General features: G+C 63.4%; 1 protein-coding gene across 6 annotated transcripts in view; it reads right to left on the bottom strand.

The window, feature by feature from the left end:
* The window catches only part of MACF1 (microtubule actin crosslinking factor 1), a 133,427-nt gene extending 109,761 nt beyond the window's left edge, over nucleotides 1–23,666 (bottom strand). For 5 of the 6 annotated variants that reach the window (XM_068417754.1, XM_068417749.1, XM_068417753.1 and 2 more), the window contains exon 1: nucleotides 2,776–2,973. In XM_068417754.1, coding sequence (XP_068273855.1) covers nucleotides 2,776–2,878 — 103 coding nt within the window. In that variant the 5' untranslated portion in view covers nucleotides 2,879–2,973. Of the gene's footprint in view, nucleotides 1–2,775; nucleotides 2,974–23,505 lie in introns of those variants that run through there. The other variant, XM_068417751.1, reaches the window with a different exon arrangement.
* Between the last annotated feature and the right edge of the window lie 1,666 nt (nucleotides 23,667–25,332).

The following is a 25,332-nucleotide window of genomic DNA, read 5'->3' as shown; positions in this document are numbered from 1 at the left end:
GCAGGGCACGGCCAGAGGGAAGGTTACAGCGGCTGGAGGAATCCTTACCCGAGCGTGCCCACGTGCCACACAACCATCCGACGGATCCCAGCACCGCTGATGCCACCAGAGCCGCACAGATGCTCCCAGCTGCAAAGCGCTTCGTGTTGCTGCTTTCCCAAAACACGTCAGAGACGAAAACCCAGACGAACCAGGCAACAACCCAGCCTGAGCCCAGCTGAGACGCAGCCGTGCCATCCCTGTCCCCATCCCTGCCCTGGCAGAGCCCAGCCCCAGCGCGCAGGGACCGCTGCGGGACACCCCAGTGGTGCTCCCAGACCTGCCCCAGCTCCTCCTAGGAGCAAGCGAGGAGCAGGGTTCAGCTGCCCACATCCCAGACCCAAACCTCCGCAGGACCACGCACGCTGCTTAATTCCCTCCCCACCTCCTCACCCCGCACGGCACATCAGAGCACAGCCCACTGCATCCCCAGAGCCGGGGATCCCGAAGGCACCGGGGCACCGTCGGCAGCACGAATCCCCCGTGGAGGGGCCAGAAGCAGCGAGGACCGAGGAGCAGAGGCGGCCGCACGAAGGGAAGGTGGGTTTTGAGGTTTTCCCACTGCTATCGGGTCCCCCAAGCGAACCCAGCTAGCGAAGGGGAACAGGGAAAACCATCCTGCCCCAGAGCTGGCTTCCAGCACCCCAAAACCAGGCGCATCAGCTGAGCACGGATAGAAAAACTCCCACTCACCGTCCCACTGGACCCCTGGGCCCCCAGGCACTGCCGGGTGCCAGAGACCCTCCCACCACCACCACAACACCCTGCACAGACATTTTCCCCCCCTCTCCACTGCCATTTGCCTGCGGCAGCCTCCGTCCTGCAGCTCCCAACACGCCCAGCCAAGAGCTGCTGCTCCCCCCCAAGATCTCTCCTCCATCACCATTCACCTCCTCCTGCCTCGGGCTGCTGCTACGAGAGCCTGGACCCAGCCACGGGTGCCTGGGCACCCTCCATCCCGCCAGCACCCGTGGCTGGGACCAGACTCTCAGGTACCCCCCCAGAAAAGCCCTTTGCCACCTTTCAGTGTCCCCCACCACTCCTTCAGCCCGCTGCAATAAAGCCTGGCAGCAGCTCCCGAGCTTTCTGCTCCTGCTCATTAATTCCTGCTAAAGCCAAAGGAACAGAGGAGACGTCAGACACGGGGGACGAGCTCGCAAAGACCTTGGGGACGTCTCCGAGCCCACGCTCAGCGTGAAAGCAGCTCTGTGCGTTAACGGCGCGAGACAGCCTTGGGGTGAAGGAGGGTTTTGTTAGGGATAAACGGCTAGAAACAGATTTTGCGAGCGTTGAAAGCCATCGCTTTCACTTCGAAGGAGCAAAGAATGGGAATGCACTTTTTTTTTTTTAACGTGGTGCTTTTTAAGGTGGGGGATACGCAGCAAATCCGGCCGGCTGAGGAGCACGAGGGGTTTAACACGCGCTGGCTGCCAGCTCGCAGGCTGACATAATCCCTCACGACACCGGGGCAGGATTTACAAAACCTTTCGAAACAGGGAGAGGAAACGGCGCCTGATTCAGCCTGGAAGAACGCCCAGGAGAGAGACCTGCAGCAAAAACCATCCAGCACCCGGATATTTAATGAAGGAGACACCTGAGAAGGGGGGATGCGAAGGAGCCCCGGGCTGGACGAGCATCGCAGGGCGACCAACCTGCTGCAAGAGGACCCCCGTCCCCCAGGATGCTGGGTATTACCTGACCTTTACTGGGAAGGAGGGATGAATGAAAACCAACACTCGCACCAGTTTTTTTTCCAAAAGGGATGGATTTCTGCGGGTCGGTGCGGTGCGAGGAGCTGGGAGGAGACAGTCGCGCTGGGAAGCGGCCAGGAGATCCCTAGATGGAGCCGAGCACGACACCGCCGCGACATCGAGATTAAAGTGGATGAGGGACGGCGGGTCAACGGGAGGAATTGCAGCAAGGCTGGTTTAGTGGGTAACAGGGCACATTTGTGCAAGTCAGACTCAATATCTCTCTCCTGGTAGTTCTGGGGGAAGAAGGAAGAAGCGTAGCCAAAGCAATATTAGGGGAAAAGTCCCTGTGCGCTGCCCAGGCTCCGGGGTCCTGCTGTTTTGCATGGAAAAAGTGAAAGAAAATAGGGAATTGGTCACGGACGCAGAGAAAAGGCCCCGGGCGGAGGCACAGGCGCTGCTGGAAAAAAAAGAGGGAGGAATCAAAACAAACAAATCCCAGGAGGGAGAGGTCGGGACAGAGAAGGAGCTACTGAGCCCTCATCCGGGGCCATCGCACATCCCTGTAACAAATCCTCGCCCTCCTCGGGCCGCGGTCATGTGCGAGCCCTATTTTGGGAAACTGAGGCAGGGTCAGCCCCAGCTGCTCGGCGAGGAGTTCCCGGGGCTCCTGTCGCGGCGAGGGGTGGCAGGGACACCCGCCCGCACCGGGGCAGGGAGGCAGAACACCAGCCACGTGTCAGGGCTTACGGCGAGACAAAAAGCAGCCTTGTCCGCAGCGAGACACCCCCCATCCCACCCGCTCCCACCCCCACGTGCGCTGGCAATGGGTGGCGAGACCAAATTTAGGCACTGAAACCTCTGCCCCCCCACCCCACCCTTCATGGGGAGCGGGAGGGTCCCCATCGCGGCGTCCTCCTCCCTCCTCCCCGCCAGCTGCCTCCGTCCCTGCCTGCGCCGCTGCCACGGCTCTCGGGGAGGGGACACAAGCCGCGATGGCACGCCGGCCATCTTAGCCCCTCTCCCCCGCGGGGGCTGCCCCTACCTCCTCTGCTCCGGCTCCTCCAGTACAGCACGCCGGCGATGCCCAGGACGTGGCTCAGCACAAAGGCGGCGGGCGGCAGATAGGAGCTCTCCGAAAGAGGCATCGTGTCCCCTACTCCCAGCCCGCTACCCCGAGCCTGGCTCCCAGTTTCTTTCTCCCAAAGCTGCCGCTGCTGGAGCCCGGCATCGCCAGGAGGGCGAAGGGACGGGGCGGGGGGGGGCTGAGCCGCTGCCTGGAGAAACTTCCGAAACTTCTAAAACTTCCTGCTCGCGCCTCTGCCTCCAGCTGGCCGAGCCCCCGGCGCTGGCAGGGCTTGGGGACAGCCAGCGTCACCGGGACGGGGCCAGCGAGATCCGGGAGCTGGAGGGGGGGTGGGTAGAGGGAGAAAGCGAGCGTCAAGCCGGCTCAAACATTTTTCCTCGGCATTCACGCGGCCAGACTTTTCCCCCCCCCCGCTCTGGGGGGACACACGTCATCTCCTCTCTTTCCATTCCCAGCCCCGCTGGAAGGTCGGGCTGCGGCGAGGGGGGATCAGCGGGAGCAGCTGCTGTGGCAGCATCGCTGTGACACCCCGCTCCCCACGGGGGGCTCGGGAGAGGGACCCCGCAGCGGGTGACAGCCCAGCGTCCCCTGCCCACAGACCACCCGGCGATGCCGATGCGCTGAGGGCAGCCAGGATGGAGGGGGCAGCGGCTGGGAGATGCCAGCAGCGTCTCGGCAGCTGGGGGCTCGGTACCCCAGCGCCAGCCTGCTCGCAGCAAACCCTCTGCCTGGCAGCGGGGGTGAAAGCAAAGGCAGATGAATTTGGGCTTCTGGGCATCAGGTACCTCAAGCACATTTCCCTCCCTGGATACCCACAAAAGATGAACCAAAGGCAAAAAGATGCTCCAACACCAAAGGTTCATCCACCTCCCGGCCCTCCCTGCGGCTGGGTGCCCCTCTCGCCACCAGCATCGCACGGTGCACGCTGAGACTGTGCAGCCTGGCCCCGTTTACGGACGGTTATCGCTGTGACAGGCGTTACTCAGGCAGTTTCGCTTCTTTTCGGAGCCATTTCCAGCAGCGGAGGCACAGAAACAGCACAGGGAAACCGAGAGGTGCCACCCAGATGCAACCAGAGATTCATATTATACTTGTAACCCCCGAGCAGCTCCCCAAACCCAACTGCCACAGGCTGGTCAAGCCCACCATGAAATCTATACTGAGCAAAATCTGATAGACCCAGACATCGCATCGCTCCGCGGGGGACCTGCACCGCCCGCGACCTCCCGACGCCGCGAGGGGTAACGAGACGGGTGACAGAAAACACAGAGTTACCCCGGGGCTCGGCGCTGTCGCAATGTATTTTCCAGAGCTTCAGCCCTGCCTGGATGAAAAATATCGCGGCGTAGTTTTCACCTAAAGCAATCTGCTTTCTGTTAAGGGAAGCGCTTGCAGGAGTAATGACCTGCCGGCAGGCACGAGGCCACCATAAAAGGGCTCGTGGTCCACCCCGAGAGGGACAAACTGCACTCTGCAAGGCTGGGTGACAGGGCTGGGATGGAAAAGGCTCCGGGAAGCAGGAGCTGGTTTTCACCATCCCCTCGCCCCGGGGGGCTCAGCCCCTCCTGCGCTTACCTGGTGCTGTATAGATAGAGGGGCCGAGCACAGAGCGCTGCCAGCTGCTCCAGCCAGACCAGCCTTCAGGCAAAAAAAAACTTAAAATATATATAATCATGTATAAGCAGGTATATTTTTATATATCAACCCCACAAATATAAAAATAATGTATATTTATATATATAAATACATCCCTCCCCTGCACCAGGACACCCTGGGGACACAGACTGTCCCCCACTTCACCCCACTCAGGTTAACGCCGTCCCCCCCTTTCCCTTCCACGCTCCCCTCGCCCGCACCAGTCGCTGCAGGGAGCCCATAACAGCAGAGCCAGGGCGCAGGGGTTTTGGGGTGACTCAGGGGGGGCTCTGGGGGTCACCCAGCCCTGGATGCAGCCACAGTGTGAGGCTGGTGCCCCCCCCCCCCACCACGGAAGCCGCCCTGCGCACCCGAAACACAAACAGCTCATTTTAGTTCCTTCCGAGGCGGCTTCTTCAGCTTCAACCGTCGCCTGCGCCCGGAAAGGAAAGGGGTGGGGAGGGGACACCCGTGTCCCGCCTGCACAGGAATCTGGGGTGCGGAGAGGCCATGCTGCACCCCGCGGGGGGGTCCCCACCTCGCAGGGCACCCCTGTTCCACAGGTTCCCGCACATCCCCCAAAGCGGTGTCACCCCAGGGCTGCCCCCGCTCCCCCCAGCGCCCTGCCCGGGTACCCCACGGGACGGCTCTGGGGACACGGGCTGCCCCGGCCCCCCCCTCGCTCCAGCCGTGCCTCTCGCTGAGTCACCCCCGGCTCCGGCCAAGCGCTTCGTGGGGCCAGTCCCCCCCCGCCATGCGCCTCCCCGGTGAGTAATGCTCAGCCGCCGCTTTCCGCCGGCTCCGGCATCGCCTTATATGACCGGGGAAGCTGTCGGGCAGCGGCACACAGGAGCGGGGCACTGCCCACGCTGCCCCGGCCCCGCTCGGGGGGTGCAGGCACCCCGGCACCTGGTGGGCAACCCCACGGGGATGCTCTTCCATCCCCAGGGTGCCGTGGCCTCTTGGGTGGCAGCCAAAGCCCCATGGGCTCCGGCCAGGGACACGTGTCCCAGCCCCGGGAGGTGGCAGCCAGGTGGCACTGTGGAAACGCCGAAACGGCCGTCACCGGATGGTGCCAGAGCCAGAGCTGGCACCCGCCAGCAAACAGCACTGTACCCGGGCGAAGCATCTCTCCAGGGCTCTGCCTGTGCCCATGGGACACAGAGGGGCTCGCCAGTGTCCCCAGCCAAGGCCACCAATGTCCCCCACATTGCTGGATGCAGAAGTGGCCATGAAGTGACCAGGGGACGCTGTGGAGTTTTATAAAGGGGGTTTCTCTGCAGCCAACAGGCAGTGGGGTCACCCCACACCGGGCAGGGGACACCCCGCTCCCTGCTGAGCACACACAAACTCGTGACTGCAGTACGGGGTCTGGGCTTGCTGCCACGCTTCCTCTGCGGGGCTCTTCCCTCTCTGTTGTTTTTTCCTCCTTTCTGGGAGCTCTAAGGGCAAATCTCGGTCACTTGTGGCAGCGGCTGAGCGTTGCCAAGGAGGGGACGGCGACTGGGTTTCTGGATGAGGGATTTCCCAGGTAAATCCTGGACACCCACTGCCCCGGGAGCAGGACTCGCTGCAGAGCGGGGCGAGGAGCCCGGCTTGGCTCTGGCCTCTGCAGGGACTGGACGGGGGACACAGCACTCGAGCAAAGCCACTGCAACCATAACCCCGAGCCAGGGCACGGAGCGCACGCCCCACACCAGCACTCAGATGGGGTCGTTTCACCCCTGCAAAACCCAGAGCTTCGCTAAACCCACTGCAGACAGACAGACAGACAGCTCAGCCAGACACGTCCCCGGCTGCCGAGCGCATCCCCACATGCCGGCGCACCCCCTCTTGCCGACAAGCACGGGCAGGGCCCTGCCGGGGTGCGGGGGCTCGCTCCACCCTGCCCGCGGCGCCAGGAGCCATGGGAAAGGAAAGCGAGAACAAAGATGACGTTTCTTCTGATCCGGGCTATTAAAAAAAAAAAAAACAAGGTGGAACGAGGCAGGTCTCATCTCCCGGCGCATCCCCGTGGGACGAGCTCCTCCGCTTCGAGTCAAAAAATCTCTTCTGCGGGTGAATCACCCGCCCGTGCGTGTGCGGGCAGAGCCGCCGATCCCCTCGCTATCCTTCAGGCCCTGCCCGCACGCCTCCAGCTCCTGGCAGAGCGGGCACATTCCCCACGTTAAACCTTTTTCCTTCTGGCTTTCATCATCCTGGAGTGGCTGTAGCCCAGCCAGGAGGGACCGGGACAAGTCCACAGCGTCCCACGCCAACCCCGCGGCATCACCGCCGAACTCCAGGGCTGCAAAAGGCCTGAAAAAATTGGGACTGTGAACCCACCCTGGCAGCACCACTCCTCGTAACCCTGCAAAAACCAACCTCCCACACGCTGGTTTTTGTGCAAACAGGGGTTTGGGCCCGGGAGAAGAGTCTGTGCGAGGGCTGAGGCTCCGAGTGCCCCATCGTCACCCCCGTGTTTGCACAGGGGACTCAAGCTGGGCTTACCAGTAATGACGCCCCGGCCAGCCCAGGGTTTGGGGGCTGTTCTGCACCAGCCCCCCCCAGCCCAGTATCTGCACTGAGAGGCCGCACGAGTGAATATTTAACTGCAGATCTCTCGGCAGACGAGCTGCCGGCGCTGCCAAAGGTCGGCTGGATGCGGCAAAGCAAGGGGAGAGGGAAGGGGGCTGCAGGGGGGAGCCCCCCCGCCACCCTCAGCAGTAAAATCTGAGCTCCGAGGAACCGGGGAGAGGAAGCGCTGATGATAACAGCAGAGATGTTCCCCTTTCCAGCAGACGTCTGGGCACCAAAATAAGAATTATATCTTAAAAAAAAAAAGACAAGACTTCCCTTCCCACGGCAGAGCTCCCACCCCGCAGCCGGTGCTGCTTCGGGGTGGTGGGGGGGATGTGGGACAGGACCCTGAGGCTCTCCTGGCTGTTGGGAGATGGAGGGGAAGGGCAGAGACAAGATGGTTCGAGGTAAGGCTGGAAGCAAACATCACTCCTGCCCGTTTTCATTCTGCAAACAGCCAAGCCCGGCTGCCACCTGCTCATGGCTTAATCATCCTCCTGCTCCTGGGCTGGAAACCACGGCAGCTACAGGGTCTGCAGGAATGTGACATCCAAACTGGGGCTGTCCAAGGGGACTGACTCAGATGGGATGGACGGAGCCAACGGGAGGGCCCCAAGGCCTCAAGAAACTCCAAAATGACCCAAAAGGAGACGGGTTCCCCTCGCAGCACCGGTGGGGAGGTGGGCTCGCCTGGATCCCACAGCTCCTGCGGGGAGGGAGCAGCTGGCGTCCCCAGGGCGCTGGCACGGAGCTCCAGCCTCCTTCCCTTGCCTCCCCTCCACATGTCCTCCAAAGAGACCCGAGAACCTTCTCTCCCACAACACGGACCCCAGCAGCTCCCCGCACCCAGCCGGGGGCTTTGCCGAGCCACGTGCACGCGATGCCCTCCTAGACACCTCTCATTCCCACCCTCTCCAAGGCTGCCCAGGCTTCTGAACCCTCCCTCTCGGCAGGTAACCAAGCATGTCACACCGAATACACGGCGAGGGTGATCTCACCGCTTCTTTCCCGGTGTTAAAACCCCCATCGATCCACCCACCCGCCCGGCACCCTCCCCAAACGAGTGCCGAGGCCGTTGGGTTTGTGCTGACGCAGCGGTTCAGGCATTATTTCATCGCTTCGTACTTCTCAGAAGCCTCCCCCGCTTTGCCACCCCTCCGAGGACGCTGGCAGCCAGCCGTACCGCGCTTGCTCATTAAATGATGCCATGAAACTCGTGGCCACGCAGCCCAGGCTCCGGGAAAGCACCAAACCCCACTGAGCTGGCACCGACTCGGTGGCATCACCCTGCAAGGAGAGGGCAGGAGGGACCAGGGGATGGGGACAGGCAGCGGCTGGGTACGGGGGCACAGATAAAAGCTGCACGTTGGGAAGCAGCCAGCCAAGCGGCAAGGGCAGCTCTCGATGCCCACGGAGCTGCTGGGCAAGAGGGAGGAGGTGAGAGGAGGAGGAGGAGGAGGCACAGCGGGGAGGAACAGCAAAGGGCTCCCAGCAGAACACGTCCCGGCGCGGAGGAAGGCTTGCTCGCACACCCACGTGCAAGAGGACACACACGTCTGCCCGCTTTCCCAGGGGCCTGTGCCGACACGCGAGGTGGCACCTTTCCCAGGCCGGGGGAGGAAGGCGATGCCATCTCCAGGTCCCTCCCTGCCCCTCCGGCCATGGGGACAACGCCGCACACACCTCCACGGAGCCGCCGTCGCTGCGGCTGGGTAAACACCCGCTCTGGAATTCCCAGCACGCCCCACCGGCACCTCAGCGGAGAGGAACCCGTGCAAAAAAAAACCAAAACAAAACCAAAACAACCACCAAAAAAAATCTCACCAGCAGCAGAGCCCCGTGCCGGAGAGCAGCCCAAGCCCTGGCCGCATCCTGCATCCACTCCCGCTGCCTGCACAGGGGCTGAGCGCCAGTAACCGTCCCAAATCCTGCAAAAAATCCCCCAAATGAAGTCCCAGGCCCCAGCCCCTCTCTGAGGAGCCGGACCCCGCGGCTCAGAGCCGCGCAGCCACGACGGTGGGATCATGGTCGGCCGCGCAAGGCCGAGCTTTGCACTTCCCCCAGCAGCGGCTTAGGGAGCAGGAAAGCTGGGGGGGAGGCGGAGGGATCGCCGGCATCAAGCCTCCTTTTCTGCCGGCTAACAAAAGGCCCGGTGTCTCGGCAGAGAGGCTTGTTATTCCAACGCCGACCAAAGGCTGCTGGGCAGCGGGAGGCATAGGAAAATGTTAGGGCAGCGGGAACTGGCGGCGCTTTGTTTGGGGCACGCCTGGGCGCCCTGTTTGCTCAGGCTCCACGCAGCAGCTCACGATGCACGTGGGGGTGTCCAGCCAGGCTCCCCCCAGCCGGGCTGCCCGGGCACAGCCCCACCGACAGACCCCAGCTCCGGACCCCCTCGCCCCGCTCCCGGCAAACAACGATGCCAAACAGCAAGAGAAAAGGCGAGGGGAGCTCACAGCCCCAGCGCACAGCCCGTTAAATGATGACACGAAACTCATCCCCCATTTTTGCTGCCTTCAGCCCCCCCAGTTGTGCCCCACAAAGCAGCCCAGGGCTCGACCAGCCTCCCCACACCGCAGACACGAGGACAGCCGGTGGCCCTGCAAGCCCTCGGCCTGCCCAGGACAGGAGATGTGCAAAGCCCCGTCTCAGCAATGGAGGCTGAAGAGAAGCGAGCAACCGGTTCTCGTTTCCCCCCGCAAGCGGAGGGCTGGCAGGCAGCCCTGAGCTCATTAGATGTCCCAAACTAAGCAGTGTGAAACCTCATTAGTGCCATGCGGGAGGCAGGCGAGGGGGTGGCAGCCTGCTCTGTCCATCAGCCCCAGCACCCCAAGACCGAAGATGGGGGGGCCTGGCACCCCAAGGAAGCCAGGGCTAGGGAGCAGGGCACCCAGGCTCCCTCCCCACGGCACCCTGCGCCTGCCCAGGGTCAGGATGTGGCCCCGGTCCTTCCCCGTTCACTTGCCCGGGGTGTGAACGCTCCCGTGCGCTCAGCCGGGGCTTTGCTCTGAAGCAACGCTTCATCCCAGCCGCTGCCACCAGCTCTTGGCCGGGCCGGCCTTGGCATGCAGCAGCAGAGAGGAATTTGGGATTAAAAATAAAAAAAAAAACAACAAACCAAACAGGGAAAGGCAAGAGCCTGAAACCTCTGTTCCCTAGAGACCTGCTCTCCCGCAGAGAAACTTAATCCCCATTAAAAAAACAAATGAAATAATCCAGTTCTAACGTTGCTCTGGCTGCTTCGTCCAAGCACCTGTGCAGCATCAGGTCTGCTGGATCCCACCAGCCTGGCCCAAGCCCATCAGATGCTCTTCAGAGGGCTCAGATGGAACTTTCTGGAGCATAAACCACCTCTGGCACCATGAGGCTGCAGTGGGAGAGCTGCAAATGGCCGAGGATCCTCAGTTAGGGCACGGCCCACAAGTCCCCCCATCCTCCCAGGGGGCACCCCACATGGTGGCCGTGCTGGAGAAGCACCCACCCTTCCCTGGGAGCATCGGCCGCATCCTCCTCCCCGTGCATGGGGAGACAGGGCAGGGAGAGCCGGAGCAACCAAAATCCACCAGGGCCTCCACCCGCGGCTGCCAGGGCAGATGGTGGCCCTGGATCTCTTATCGTGCCCGGCCACCTTGGGCAGCGCCGGCCCGGGCTGCTCCTCGGGGAACCACCACGTGACGGCACGAAAGCAAATGGCGACGGCGGCACACGGGGACAGGCCGTGGCACGGCTCTGGCACACGCCATGGCACACGCCACGGCAGAATGCTGCTCCTGCCTCCTCCTCCGATCCCCCCCCAGCACATTACGTCTAAAAAAACCCCTTTTTTAATAGCAGAGCTGGGCACATGCACGCTACAGGGGCAGGAGGAACCAGCACGGACCCACTCGCGGCTGCTTGGCCGCGGGGAAAATCTGAGCCTGGTTCCCCTGGGGAAAACACGTGGCAGTGACAAGGTCAGATGGAGCCGGGAGATTAGCCAGCACACACGGGAACGGGCCGGGAAGATGCTGCATTTTATCTGGCTGCCAAGTAAACAACAAACTCCTCGGAAAGTGAAACCAGCCATCCTCGTGCCGCCGGTAAAATTGATCCGGCACTAAATTTGTAATTAAATGGGTTTCCTGAGCCGAGCCCGAGGCTCTCGTCACCTCTGGGCAGTGACATCCGCTGCCCCGGGAAACCCAAGATGGAGAGTGTGTGGAAAGGCCGGGTGACCCCCAACCTGCTGGGGCAGGGTCCGGCCCGGAGCAGCATCCTCTGTCCCCCAGGATCTGGCAGGGCCTCCCAGCCTCATCCCATCGCGGGGACCGCGATGCTCTCCAAGCCCTTCGCCCGGACCCATGGGGCTGGCAGCGATGGATGCTGGCACCTCGATGGATGCTGGCACCGCGCCGGGGGTCAGGGGCCTGGGCTTACACACACGGGCATTTACATATGAAATGCTCCCAGCTCCAATATCCGCTGCTGCCTCCACCTCCCTGGGGAGATGAACAGAGATGGGGGGGCGGAGGGGAAAAGAAACCTCTCCAGCCATAAAACCTTCCCTTCCTCCAGCTTTGTCCAGCGCCGCAGCTCAAGGGCAGGCTTCGCTGGGGCTGCAAAACAGACCAAAAACTGCAGATTTGGCTTCCTGGGGACTCACCACCCGTGTTTTTGCATTCCTGTTACAGCCTCACAAGTGCCCCGAGCGCCGGGATGCGGGAGCCGGCGCAGGCAGCCAGCGCTCCCGGCAGGGCTCTGGGCAGCACCTGGAGGGGGGAAGGCTGCCAGAGCAGCTCCTGCAGCCAGGCACCTTGTAAACGCTATTAATAATGTCAGCTCGGCTCCTCGGCACCTCGTTCTCGCAGGCAGGAGGGGAATTTGCCGAGCTGCAGCTGGAGACAGAGCCTGAAACCGCCGCACGAGCGCGGGCGCTTTAGCAGCGGCCCCAAAACGCAGAGGGGGGGGTCACTGGCACCCAAGCCCAGCACCCATCCGTGCTCCGGCTGCAGAGGGGAATGAGTGTGGCCACGGGACGGAGTTGGCCACCGGCACAGCGCGGCACACCCAGCCGGCACACGGCGACTCGGGGCTCCTTGTACATTGATTCCCAGTGCCAGCTGCAACGACGCTCAGGAAAAATTTATGATGGACACCGCGCCAGCATAAGAAAGTGAATTATAGGACTCCCGGACGCGATAAGTCAGGGCAGCTGTCAGCCGCAGAGCTGCGAGGTTAACCCTTTGTGTCAGCCCCGGCAGCGGCACGGGAGGGTGGGGAGGCTGCCGGCCCGCCGGGTGACAACTCCCTTGGCTCCCTGCTAAATTAAACATTGAATTGATTCACCTTTGTTATAGAGCGGGCTCAGCTGGTGGAGCCCAGCCGTGGCGAGGCAATAGGAGTGTTATTAGATGACAGGCGACGGCATCCCGGGTGCCTCCTGCTTGCCTCTCCGCCTTCCTTTGAGCAGGCAAACCCCAGTCCCTGTCGGCAGCAGGATGAGGCCGGCTGGGAGTCTCAGAGCAAAAAAGCTCCGCTGACAGCAGGGAGGGGAAAAAATAAAGGAAGGAAGGAGGGAAAAAGCGAGGGAAGCATCTCCTCCTGCTGCAGCCGAGCGCCAGGTAAACCGAGCTGCTCTCCCGCTGCCCTGTGCCCCAGCCCGGGCTCGCTGCCGGCTGCGGTGGGGACAACGGCCGCCGGCCTCCAGCCACCTGCCAGGGGCTGGCCCAGCACGATCGGGTGTCGCAGGCGGCTCTCCGGGGACAGCCCGCGAGGCGGGAGAGGGCAGAGCATCGGGAAAGAGCTTTGGAAAGAAGCAGGGGGGGGAAAAGAGCACCGATCTGCACCCAGGTGCCACCGCGCACCCATGGCCGGCGGGACCCACGCCATGGGTGGTGGGACCCACGCAGGTGAGAACACCCTCACCGGGGCCGGATCAGCCCCGGAGCGGCAGCTGGCTCCTCTCCCTTGAGCAGGATTTTGAGCTCGATTTCTTTTCCAGTTGTTAATTGCAAAGCAGCTTCCCCTGCCTCCCCGCGCTGCTTCGGGGCTGCCCCAGCGCTCGCTTTGTGCCCCGACACACCGCTCAAAACCCAAATAAAAGACAAAAGAGGGAAGCGAAGCGGAGCCGTGGAAAGCACCACCCCTCCCAGCCGCCTCCAAGGGAAGACAGAGACTCCTCGACATCCCCGGGGGGACTCGATTTGCCTCGATCAGCGATCGATGGCAGATGGTCGCACGCTGCGGGAGCCCTGGGAGGAGGCGGCTGCGGAGCAGCTCAGCCTCCCTCCACACCGCAGAGGGTCACAAATACCTTTCAGGGTGCCGAGTCCATCCAGGAACTTCTTGTACTTCTCCAAGTTCATTTTCCAGCTGAACCCAGCCTGCTCCTCAGCTGGGCGGCATCGGGGAGCCCACACGCCCCAGCCGCCGTCACCGGCTCGGCAGCCCCGCCGTCGCCCTTTGACCACCGGCGAGCCCAGCTGCGGCGCAGCCCTCGCGTTTCCTTATTTGATGAAGGGCATTAAAACCTCCCAGGGCTGAGGCCACCCCCCTTTATTGCAAATGAGCCCAGTGCTACCAGCAAGAGCCCCGCACCATCAGGGCTCCCGGCATCCCTTACCCCCCCTCTCCGCGCCGGAGCTTTCAGGGATTGTATGTCCCAGGGATATTTCCAGCACGGAGCACATTCGAGGGAATTGGGAGGGGAAGGAAAAAACCCAACAGGCTTTAAGACTTGCAGGCAGAGGACGGGGAAAACGCAGTCAGTGGGCAGAGCGCAGGGTCCCTGTCCTTGTGGGACGGAGATAAAGCCGCCCTGGTGACTCTGACACCAGGCCACCAGCCTGGGAGAAGCCACCAGAAAATCCCTTAAAAGTGCTGGGAAAAAGGGTCAGGAGAGACCCAGGAGCAGGTGGGGGCCAGGTCCCTCCTGCCTTTGCCCCCCTGCTCACCCCACACTGGCAGAGAGGCGCTTACAAAGCCGAGAAGCAGATTTACTCGTTTTAAAGGAATTTTTGGCAGCAGGAACCAGCCCAGCGTGATCCGAGGGGATCCAAGCGCCCACCCCGCTCCTCGCTGCCCTTCAGCAGGACTGGCGCCCACCAGGCACGTCCCAGAACTTCTGTCAAATCAAATAATAAATAATACCATCAGCAGTGGTGTTGAAACACGCTTGTCATGGTGCCGGATCACGTTCTCCCTGTATCAACCCACGGCCTCTCCGGAAGGATCCCAGCACATTGAGCAAGACCCAGCGCCCGGTGCAGGATGCGCCCGCCTGGGCTCCGGCACCTCCCGGCAGAGCCGTCCTGGCACACCCGCACCGAGCTTCGCCGGAGGGAGAGGAGAGGAACCAGCACGAGGATGTGCTGCACGAGCCAAATCACCCCCCAGAAACTGGGGGCAGCAGCTCCCCGTGGCGAGGAGATTCCCCTTGTCCGCAGGTACCGGCACACAAACCCCCGTCTCCTTCACCGTGCGCAGGAGCAGCAGATCCGCCCATTCCCAACGCAAGCAGCATCCCACGGCAATGCCCCACATCATCCACAAAAACATTAATAAAACCATTTTGCCCATCCAAGCGACTCCCGAGGGGGACGCAGGGCCCTGCTCCGCGGCATCTCTGCAGACAGACGGACACTGGGGTATCGCTTTCCTTCCCGAGCAGAGCAAACCCCAGGGGCCAGTTGCCGCTCGTGTCCCTGACAGCTGTCTGCTGGGAACCAGGGGGCCAAAACCGCGCCGGGAGTGAAACACGGGGCACGTGGCGAGGTGCCCCCCACACCAGGGCCCTCCGCACCCACGACCAGGCTTGGGTGGGATGGAGGTGACACCCGGAGGACCCACTGCCATCAAAGGGAGCTGCTGCCCGGGCGCCGGGGGACGTGTGGGTCCCCAGCACCCGGAGCGGGTGCCCGTTCGTCCTGGTGAGAGGGAGCTGACCCCATCTATGGTTCACGGGCAAGGTCAGAGCTGGAGGCTCCTGGTGCGATGGCAGCAGGTGATGGCAGCACCCCGCAGCCCGGCTGCCACCCCAGCATCGTGGGGCCGCTCCGCAGACATCCATCCCCCCGCGCCTGCCGGCAGGGCCGGGAGCAGAATAAAGTTGTTGCGAGAAGCCAAGTTGTCACCACTAAAAATAGCACAATGGAATTTTCCTCTAAAGTAACAAAAAGGAAAAAAAAACCCAACTTCTTGCTGACAAAGGGGCTGTGGGAAGGAAGCGAGGGCCAGCCCCATGGAGGGGCACCGTCCCCTTCCCCTCCGTCACCCCCGCGCCAGGAGCCGAGCGCGCAGAGCCCAGCGCAGGGAACGGGCAGCGCTGCCAGCGTCCCCCTTTTATTGATCTCCATCCTCCCCTTCCCAGCAAAGGGGAGCGACCAGGCACTGGTGGGACAGTCAGCAGGCTGCTGCCCCAAAATCACTGCAGCAGGAGGGAGACAAGAGCCTTGGCCCCCCCAGCACCCCGGCTCTCCCCCCCAGCACCCACCATGGCTTTGCACCCCCAGGGTGATGAGGGTAACCCCGCTCCCTAACGCACCACCTAACACCAGAGCAGGTCAGCGGGGCGGGACGGCAGCCTGGGCCCCCTGACACCCGCCGGGCCCCCCCAAACCCCACAGCGATGGGGAGAAGGGCGCTTCCCTCCTCCCGTCCTGAGGGGGTTAAGGGGAAGCAGGTCTGACGCCGCCAGACCCCATCCACAAGCATCCCAGCTCCCTCTCCCTGCCAGGAACGCCAGGAATCCCCGGAGCAGGGAGGATCGCTCCAGCTGGCCCCATCAGCCCACTGGGGCCAGTGGGGAGCCGGGGGGGACCCCCCAGCTCCCGGCACAGCCACTGCGCTCTCAGCCCGCCGAGGAATCCCAGCATCTCCCAGCCCAGCAACTGCCCTCCGCAGCAAGAACGAGAAGCATCCCAAACAGCCGCAGAGGATGAAATCTGTCCACGTGCAGCGTCTGGAGCCGCCTGTTATTAAACCTCCTGCGCCGTGGCTGTCCCTGGGGCATTGCCCCAGCGGGGGACTTTGCTCACAAGTGGGGGGACGGCAGGGGACTGCGCTGTCCTTCCCCACCACGGCCAACAGCGGGGCCGAGGACATTCCCACCACGCCAAGGACGCTGGCAGAGCCAGGGCACGGCCGTGTGACCCACGGCAGCGGCACGGGAAGCATTTATTTTAGATCCTCACCGGCACGGCTGCACCATCACCACCCTGGCGGGGACACCACGATGGCCACGGCCACACCAGCTGTCCCCAGTGATCCTCACATCAACCAGGGAAGGGGTGCAGGGGATGCTAATTCATGCTAATTAGCTGGCGGGGCAGCATGCGCAGTGCAGGATGGGGGGCTGGAGAGGCGGCCTGGCCCCGCTCCGCATGGAAAACTCCCGCGGGGTAGTTTTACCAGGACGGCTCTTGTAGCAAAACTGCCCAAGGTCAAGGCGAATCTCGCTGCCACGGGAGCCCTTGTATACAGTTTCCTGCAGGGAAAAACAAGCTGCTGGCAAAAGCACTTCTGAAAGGCCACCACGGACGTGGAACAGCGATTAACAAAAACCAAGAGAGAAGTTACACCCTTATTTGACACGACCAGAAGTCAGCCAAACATCCCACCGGGACCAAGGTGCAGCTCTGTGGCGGGGCAGCCGGCTGGGAGGCAGCAAGGGCAGAGCAAGGGCTTGGACGGGAGCAGGACAGGGCAGGGCTGGCTCTGCCCCAACCGCGCCAGGACTCTGCCCTTGCCCCGGTAGAGCTCGAGGAAGGGGACAGGGGTCCCAGCAGAGCTCAAGAGCAGAGGCTGGGAGAGGAGAAGCCCCACGAAGGTGCCGTGGAGGTGCAAAACACAGCACCCATCACCTGCAAGAGGCTGGCAAAGCTCCTCAGCATCAGTAAAAAATGCTCGGTCCGAGCAGGGGAGGGCAGGCGGCTGCTGCCAGCACACGGGCACAGCACCAGCCCCGTGTCTGCGCCAGCAGGCTTGGACTCACCGGAGGGAAACGGGGTCAAACAGGAAATGAAAAATGGAAATGCAGCGTGTCACGCACAGGGAAACGGCAAAAAAATGTGGCTGTGTCCTGGCAGCGCCCAGCCAGCGCCCTGAAATCACTGGTCCAGATCGCTGACAAACAGGGGGTGGCAGAGGGGCACCCCCGGCACCGACACAGGACGCTCGTTGCAGACTGACTCGTCTCACCGCTGCCGGTACCGATGGATCCAGGCTCTCCCCGGCGCCGTCAGAGGGAACCCCGGCCCGTCCTGCCAGGATGAGCATCCCGCTTCTCACCCAAAATCTCCCAAACCATCTTGCCCATCAACCCTCCCCGCTTCCCCCCTTGCAGGAATCGCTGGGCTTATCTCACCCAAGGGCAGGGCACACATCTCCGATCACATCTGAGGACTCATTTCACCATGTCCGCAGCCAGACATACATCAGATCTGAGCTCCCAGCCCCACCACACATCTCCTCGGGAAGCCGATGCCGGAGGATCCCCCTCCCCAGCCCCCAAGCCGGGTGGGATCCATCCAGACACACAAAAACCCACAACATGAGCTTGGAAACGAAACTTCCCGGCTTATTAACACACGTATCCTCCGTGCATTGCCAGCGCTGCCGTGCAGGGGACCTCCTGGGCAGCTTCCCTCTCCAAGCTGGAGGCTGTTTGAACACCCCCAGACCCCAGCAGTGGGCCCGGACCCCCTGGACAAAGGCAGCACCGAGACATCAGATCTGGAGCTTCCAGCGAGCCTCAAGAAAGAGCATCCAGAAGGAGAAGGGGGAGCTCAAGGGCAGCACCCAGCAGGGATGCTGCAAGCCTTGGGATGCAGGACGGAGACCACGCTGTCGGGCAAAAGCTGCCAGGAAGCCGCTCTCCTCCCCATGCCAGGGGGACCGGCACCCTGCCTCCACCCTCCGCTCTCCCACCACCACCCAGCAGCGGCTCTGCTGGTTCCCACCCCACCCACAGCCTCCGACGGGATGAGAAAGGTGTGAGCAACCAGTCGGGGTGTGGAGAGGAGCCAGTTTGTAGGTGCTGCCCACAGACCCATGAAAACTGGCTCCGCACCGCCATGCTGGGCAAGGGGGCATGTCGTGGGTGATGGCTACCACCAGCCCCAGAAATTCGGGTTCCCACCACGTCCCCGGTGTGCCATCACACCCATCGCTGCTCCGCCTGGCCCCGCGGGCAGCGATTGCCTCATCCACCCTGGAGAACACAGCCGGCGTTGCCAGGATCCCTGCACGGTGCAGAGCTTCCCGCGGCAGCGATGCCCTGGGTACAGCCGAGCCGCACAGAGGGCTGGATTTGAGCTCCAGGAGCGTGGTGCCACCACGATGGCCTGAGGAGATGGCGTCCCCCACGGTCCCTGTGCCCCCGGGGTGTGCAGAGCCTGCACCAGGCATCAGCCAGCCCTGCCCACGCTCCCCTGCCACGGGCACACATCCCAGCCTGCTCATGGAAACCATCCCCGGGGAATATTAATGCGAATGCATTTGTGCTCCTGCCCAGAGACACGATGGATTCAAACCGACACGGCCCCGGTCACCCTCCTCGAGCAGGAGCCGCTGCGATGCCGAAGGCTGAGTGGTTGCAAATCCCACCCCGGGTGCCAGCCCTGCTCGCCAGCACCCACCCGTGCAGGACCCAGCTCGGCCGCAGCAGCCAGGCTGAGCCCCCAGCCCCAGGAAGGGCTCCCAGCCCCACCATGGAGAAGAGATGGAGCAAAAAATGGCTTTACTGGGGCAGCCCCAGCACAGAGCAGCTCCTTCACACCCACCTCGAGCCCCGGTGCAGCTTCTCCCCGCGCCAAGACAGGAGAAACTGGAAACTGAAATCCTCTGCTGCTCCCACAGCCTGGATTTAGGCGCATACAAAAGGACTTATCACCCTGGTATTCAAACAACGGTGTTAAGACACTTTAAATTTAAATAAAACCTCATTTTCTACTTCCCCCGGGGAGGTTTCGTGCCGCTGGCATCAGCCACGGTACGTCCAGAGCAGTCTAAACTTAGCTGACACCAGCGAGACGAGCCTGGAAAGGAGGTTGGCCAGAACCCAGCAGACGGAGGTCAAAGACTCCGGTCTCGCCCCGAAGCATGAGCCGGGAAGGAAAAGGCTCCGACGGGAACGCGTGCAGGCAGTGCCGAGGAGAGGAGCGAGGGAACAGCGCGAGCCCTCCCCACCCGCTCGGCTCCGCGGCAAGGCGGATGCTGGAACGGGATCAAAGCTTCCCGGCACGGCACCGTGCACCGGCGGGAGCCACGTCCTCGTGCCCGTGCCAGGGAGGGACCGTGGATGCGGCCACCTCACACGGGCACCCACCACCCCAGCTCCCCCCGGGGGCTTTGCTCTCCGCGTACATCAGGAGAAGCAGCCGAGCAGGGCTCGGCCACCGTCCCGGTTCATTAGTGGGGTGCCGGGACGGCGATGGCAACTGCAATCGCTTCTAGGGTTGCCAGTGGGCTGCGGGGGGGTAGCACACACCGAGCCCAGGCTGGGAGGCACCGCTGGGCGCTCGGGACGGCGATGACTCCACCGTGAAGGCAGCAGAAAGCCGGCTGGGTGAGGCGGGGTGGATCCTCTCACCTGAAAAACCACCAACTTCATTTCCCCGTCGGCCAAAACAAACACCGGGCAAACAGCACCTTGCGCCAGGCTGCACCTCGGACACCCAGGTCTGGCCGTCCCCCGTGGCAGCCCCAGGCTCCTGCTGCCTTCTCGAGCCCCCCTCACTCTCTGGATCCCCCCTGTACCAGGGAAGCCAGCGACTGCCACGTGCGTCCCAAAAAAATCAGCGTTGACCGGCCCGATGATGGAAAGCCCGATGGCTTCCAGCCTCCCCAAGCCAGGGACTCTCCATCCAACCCCCTCCTCCCAGGCGATGAAGAGGAAGAAAGGCTTCCTCTCCCCCAGCGAGGAGTCACCGCCACGCCGCTGGCCCCGTCACCGCTCCCGCAGACCGCAGAGGCCCCGTGCAGCCCCGCTCAGCACCGCCCAGGGATGATGTTTACCCTCGCAGGATGAAATCCTGGCCCCGCGTGTGCTGCCAGGCTGGCACAGCCACTCGCCTGCAGCAACCGGGCACCCGTGGCCGGGGGTTTTCAAGCCCCAGGACCCCAGCGCTGGGGTCCAGACACCTCTAGTTGTATTTCTTACAGCACACGAGACAAGTGAAAAAAAAAAAAGAGTTTCTTCACAGATTGGCATGGCCAGGACTGCTGCCCACCCCCATGAAGGCTCCAGCCCCACAAGGAGGGGTCCAACAGCTCTGGTTCATTTACACAAGGGTCTCACACCTCTTCTGCCCACCCCAGGGTCTCCTCCAGTCCCTGGGAAGGTTGTCCCCTCCCTAACAGCAGTCAGGTTAGGCAGACAAGGTGACAAGCCATCCCGTGCTGTCCCAGTCCAAACAAGCCACGCCACGTGCCGGGCACCACAGAGCTGGCAGAGACAGCACCAGGGCTGGGAAAGGGTTTCTTGCACACCACAGTTCCACGTTTCTGCTCCTGATCCCAAAAAAGAGTTAATTGTCAAAAAGAACGGATTTCACCGAGATTGATTAGTTAATGTTTACAGTGCTCTGAGCAGGGAAAGCGTGACCCTGCACGGAGCCTGGCAGCGCTGCCTGCACCCTTGCGCTGCCGTCCCGGGGGCTGCTGCAGCGCGGGGTCGTGCTCCAGCTCCTGCTTTCCCAGGGGCACAGAGGGTCAGCGGCCCCCAAACCACGATGGGAGGACACAGCAGGGGAACGCAGAGCAGCCCTTGGACGCTGAGCCCCGCAGGAGGACGGACCAGGGCGTCCCCTCCTGCCCGGAGCCCTCTGCCACAGCAGCAGTGGGCAGAGGGGTCCCCAAAAGCTCGGCCCTCACCCCCCGCACTGCCACCATCATCTCACCGGCACCCACAGTGCACGTCCCGGCATGTGCCGCGGCACCGCGATCCAGCGATGAGGCAAGCGGGGCTGGAAGCCGCCCCACGCCGTGCCTCCCTGGGAAACCGGTCCTCTGGCTTTCAACTGGGCCACACTGGTGAAGGTTGAAGGTCTTGGCGCTGGAGACCTTCCAGCTGCAGGTGCCGGGCTCTGCTCGGGACAGCATGACCCAGAGGGTGCTGTGCCCCCCAAGGACGCCAGGAGCCAAAGGAAGCCACGGTCAGGGCGGCTCTGCCATGCTCCAAGCGCTGCGAGGCGGCACTGGCACCTACACCCCCCCAAATCCCCACCTTGACCCCATCCTCTTGCTCAACCATGGGACCGGGGCACAGCATCACGCAGCACCCAGCACCGGGTGCCCCCGCAGCACCCACGTCAACCTCCTCCGGCGAGCACCGGTGCCGCAGCGATGCGGCACACCTACCCGGCACCCCGGCCCCTCCGCAGGCAGCTCTCCTCTGCCTAAGGTGGGTGTTTTTATAAAGAGATGACGGGGATCTGCCAGCGCGTTAACCCCTGCTCGGCAGAGAAGGGCAGGATTCGAGGCTCGCTGCGCCGGCTCCGGGACCCTTCCCGTGCCGCTGATCTCCTCGCCTCCAGACCTGCCCCGGCTTGCTCGACGGTGGAGGCCCCACTGCTCAGATTGATTTTTTTGAGGCTATTTTAGCGTGGAGCTGTCTAACAGAAAGGCAGGGAGGCATCTGCAACCCAGCTTCAGCAGCGCCAAGCGTCCTCCGTGCCCTCTGACGACACGAGCCAGCGCCAAGTCCCGGGTGCAGCGGGTACGGGGTGGCCACCATGAGCCGGACACTGACCCCACAGGTCTCCCCACGCGGCTCAGCCCCCAGCAGTCACATCTCGGTGAAAACTCTCCATTTTTGCAGCATTAAGAGGAGGAGGGGACGAACCAGTGGAAAACTTGTTCCGGACAGGAAAAAAACAAGGGTTTACAGGAGCTGCAGTGGGGGAAAGCAGGGAAGAGACAACACATCCACCCGCTCGGAGCCCAACGACCCAAACTGGGATGTCCTGGGAAGGGTGGGGAGCTGGGAAGGGGTCGAAGGTGAAGGAAAGCTTTTATACCATATAAACACTCACTTCCCTTACACCAAAGAAGATCAAACACCACCCAGCAGGGTATTTCCGAGCAAGTACCAGCTTTCTACCCTAACCCAGAGCAGAAATTAGGCATTACCTGAAAAACCCTCCTTCCTGGGGGGAACCGGGCCGCTCAGCAAAGGCACCGACAGCCAGAGCACGAGGCGAGGGCGGCCCAGCCTGGCACCGCCGCCCGGTGCTGCTCCAGCTGGACCGGCACGGACAGGCACTGTAATTTCATTTTCTTTTTTGGAACAAAGCAAAACCAATGCAAACGACAGCCCTTGCCATGCCAGCCGCTGGCACCCGCCGCACCGTTTCCTCCGCGTCTCCACGCTCAACGCAACTACATCAAAGGGGCTTTTGATTAATAAAAGTTTCTCAAGTACTTGGACGAGCCTGAGTCACGTTATGCAGCGCCTTTCCAAGGCGCCCGAAGAGGCTTTTATTCCCCGCTCCCTGTGAGCGCTGAGCGAGGCTGCGCGTTGCTCCCACCTCTGGGAGGTTTGAGTGGCACCCCGTGAATCGGGGAGCCGGGGAATCCATTATTCCCCTTTCTCTGCAGGCAGAAAGGAAAAGGAAACGGACGCCGCGAGCGCCTGGCTCCTCTCGGCTCGGCCATCCGCATTTTAAAAGAGACTTGGCTGCTAAACTTACAAACCAGAGCGCTGGGAGCCCTGTGGGGCTGGGAGCTGGGCTCCCAGACAAGTCTGTCTCTGCAGCAAGGAGGAAAAAAAAAAAATAATAAGAAGAATGGAAACGCACACAACTCCGCTGACATCAAAACTGCACACTCACTGCCGGTACCGGCACCGGCACGGCGGCCTGGGGACCGCGGCAGCCCTTCGGCCCTGCCCAGCGAGGGTGCAGGGAGAGGGAGCCCGGCCCCGTGGGGGGCTACGGGAACACCGGGGCAGCCAGAGCGGGGATGGGGACAGTGGGTCCCCACGTACCTCATGCCATCCCAGGGCACAGGGATGATGGGTGTCACGGTGCTCTGAGCAGCAGGGTGGGGTGCTGGGATGCCGGGCACCCCATGTGGGGACAGCAGGGCCCCAGACACCCCATGGAGGGGACACAGCAACCCCAGGACCTCGGGAACCCCAGGTAGGGACACCAGGGCCCTAAAAACCCCATGGAGGGGACACAGGGACCCCAGGAACCCCATGCAGGGACACCAGGGCCCTAAAAACCCCATGGAGGGGACACAGGGACCCCAGGAACCCTACACAGGGACACTGAGCCCCCGAGCAGCCCACACAGGGACCCCAGACATCCCACACCGGGGACACCAGGGCCACTCATCCCTTGGGCACCCCACACAGTTCAGATACAGGGACACCCGGACCCCGGGCACCCCACGCCGGGGATGCTCACCCCAACCATCCCCCGGCCGTGAGCACAGGGACCGGCACCGGCTCGGCCCCAGCGGGGCGGCCCCGCCGCCGCTCCAGGCCCCGCACCGGGCCCCCGCCGCCGGCCGTACCTTTGTAACGCTCCAGCACGTCCTCGTAGGCCTGGACGAACTCCTTCTCCTGGCTGCGGTTGGCCGGGAGCAGCCCCGGCACGTACCCGGCCATGGCGGCCTTTGTGCCGGCGGCCTCGGCGCAGCTCCCGGCGCGGCGCCCTGGGCCGCTCTGCGCCCGCTCCGCTTCCGCCCGCGCCGCCGCCCGCCGCCGGCCCCGCCCACACGGACACGCTCATTAACATACGCCCCGCCCCCGTGAGGCCACGCCCCCCCGCATAGGCCCCGCCCCCCAAACCCGCCCCAGCCCCGCCGCGACCCCTGGCGGCGGCGCGGGGGACACCGGGGCCCCCCGGGGCGACACCGGGAGGTGACACCGCCCAGGCGGGGCCACCCGTGGCGCCGGGGCCTCCCAGCGCCATCCCTGCCGCCTAGCGCCGTGCCCCAGGGCTCCCCAGTGGCAACCAGTGCCTCCCAGTGAGACCAGAGCACTGCAGCCCAGTGCATCCCAGTGCATCGCAGTAAGCTCAGAGCGCTGCAGCCCAGTGCATCCCAGTGCATCCCAGTGAGCCCAGAGCGCTGCAGCCCAGTGCATCACAGTGCATCACAGTGCACCCATAGTGCTGCAGCCCAGTGCATCCCAGTGCACCCATAGTGCTGCAGCCCAGTGCATCCCAGCATCTTCCAGTGCAACAAGGGCATTAGCTCCCAGTGCACCCTGTGCAACCAAAGCACTGCTTCCCACAGTGCTCAGAGCACTGTATCCCAGTGCACCCCAGTGCACCCCAGTGCACCCCAGCACATCCCAGGACATCCCAGCGCATCCCAGCACATCCCACTGCATCCCAGTGCATCCCAGCGCATCCCAGTGCATCCCTGTACACTCCAGTGCATCCCAGCGCATCCCAGTGCATCCCAGCACATCCCACTGCATCCCAGCGCATCCCAGCGCATCCCAGTACACTCCAGTGCATCCCAGTGCATCCCAGTGCACCCCAGTGCATCCCACCACATCCCAGTGCTCCTCAGTGCACCCCAGAGGAGGAGCCCTCAGCTGGCCCCGGTCCCGCTGCCCACCAGGACAGGGGGGTCCCGCTCCCGCCCCAGCCGTCAGCCCGGGAGCCCCGCTCAGCCCCCAGCGCAGCCCCTCACCGCGCCCCGAGGCCGCATCCAGCCCCCCCCGGCCAGCCCTGGCCCCCCCACTCGCCGGGGCAAATCCCGGCCTTTTTTGGCCACCGCAAGATGTTGCTTTTTCACCCCGGCTGCGCCGTTGCCGTGGCAACCGGAGGGGGGGGCTCTGCCAGCCCCGTAACCATGGCGGCGAGAAAAACCCCATCCCGCTCAGCCCAGCCACCGCGTGTGTCCCCCCCCACCCACCACCACCCAGGGCCCCCCCAAACCTCCCGGGGCTGCACCCCGCACCCCGCCGGGGGATGGCGAGGGGCCACCGGCACCAACCGCCACCATCATCCTCCTCCTCCTCCTCCTCCCACAGCCCCGGCCTGGGGGGGGTTACACACATCACCCCCCTCGCCCCGGCTTTGGGGGCATCTCCCCTTCACCATGGCACCTTAATTAGGAGAAGTAATTAATGTCGCACGGAGCGCGGGTGCCCGGCAGCACAGACCATCCGACCCAAACCCGTGTTCCCGCGGACAGGGGTGACCCGCGCCAGCCCCCGTGTGCCCATTAGTGCCGCCCCGGGCACCGGGAGAGCTGCCCCAAACCTGCCCCCGGCCCCTGCGGCCCCCGAGGGGCTGGAGCAGGAGGGGGGTTGTTCCCCGGCCCTGCGGGTGCTGCTCGGGCTCATCTCGGCCAAGGCGCAGCCGCTGCCAGCGCCGCGGGTGA

This window comes from Nyctibius grandis, chromosome 24 (genome assembly GCF_013368605.1).
Source record: "Nyctibius grandis isolate bNycGra1 chromosome 24, bNycGra1.pri, whole genome shotgun sequence".
Taxonomy (NCBI): domain Eukaryota; kingdom Metazoa; phylum Chordata; class Aves; order Nyctibiiformes; family Nyctibiidae; genus Nyctibius; species Nyctibius grandis.
This window is presented reverse-complemented; position numbering and strand designations above follow the sequence as displayed.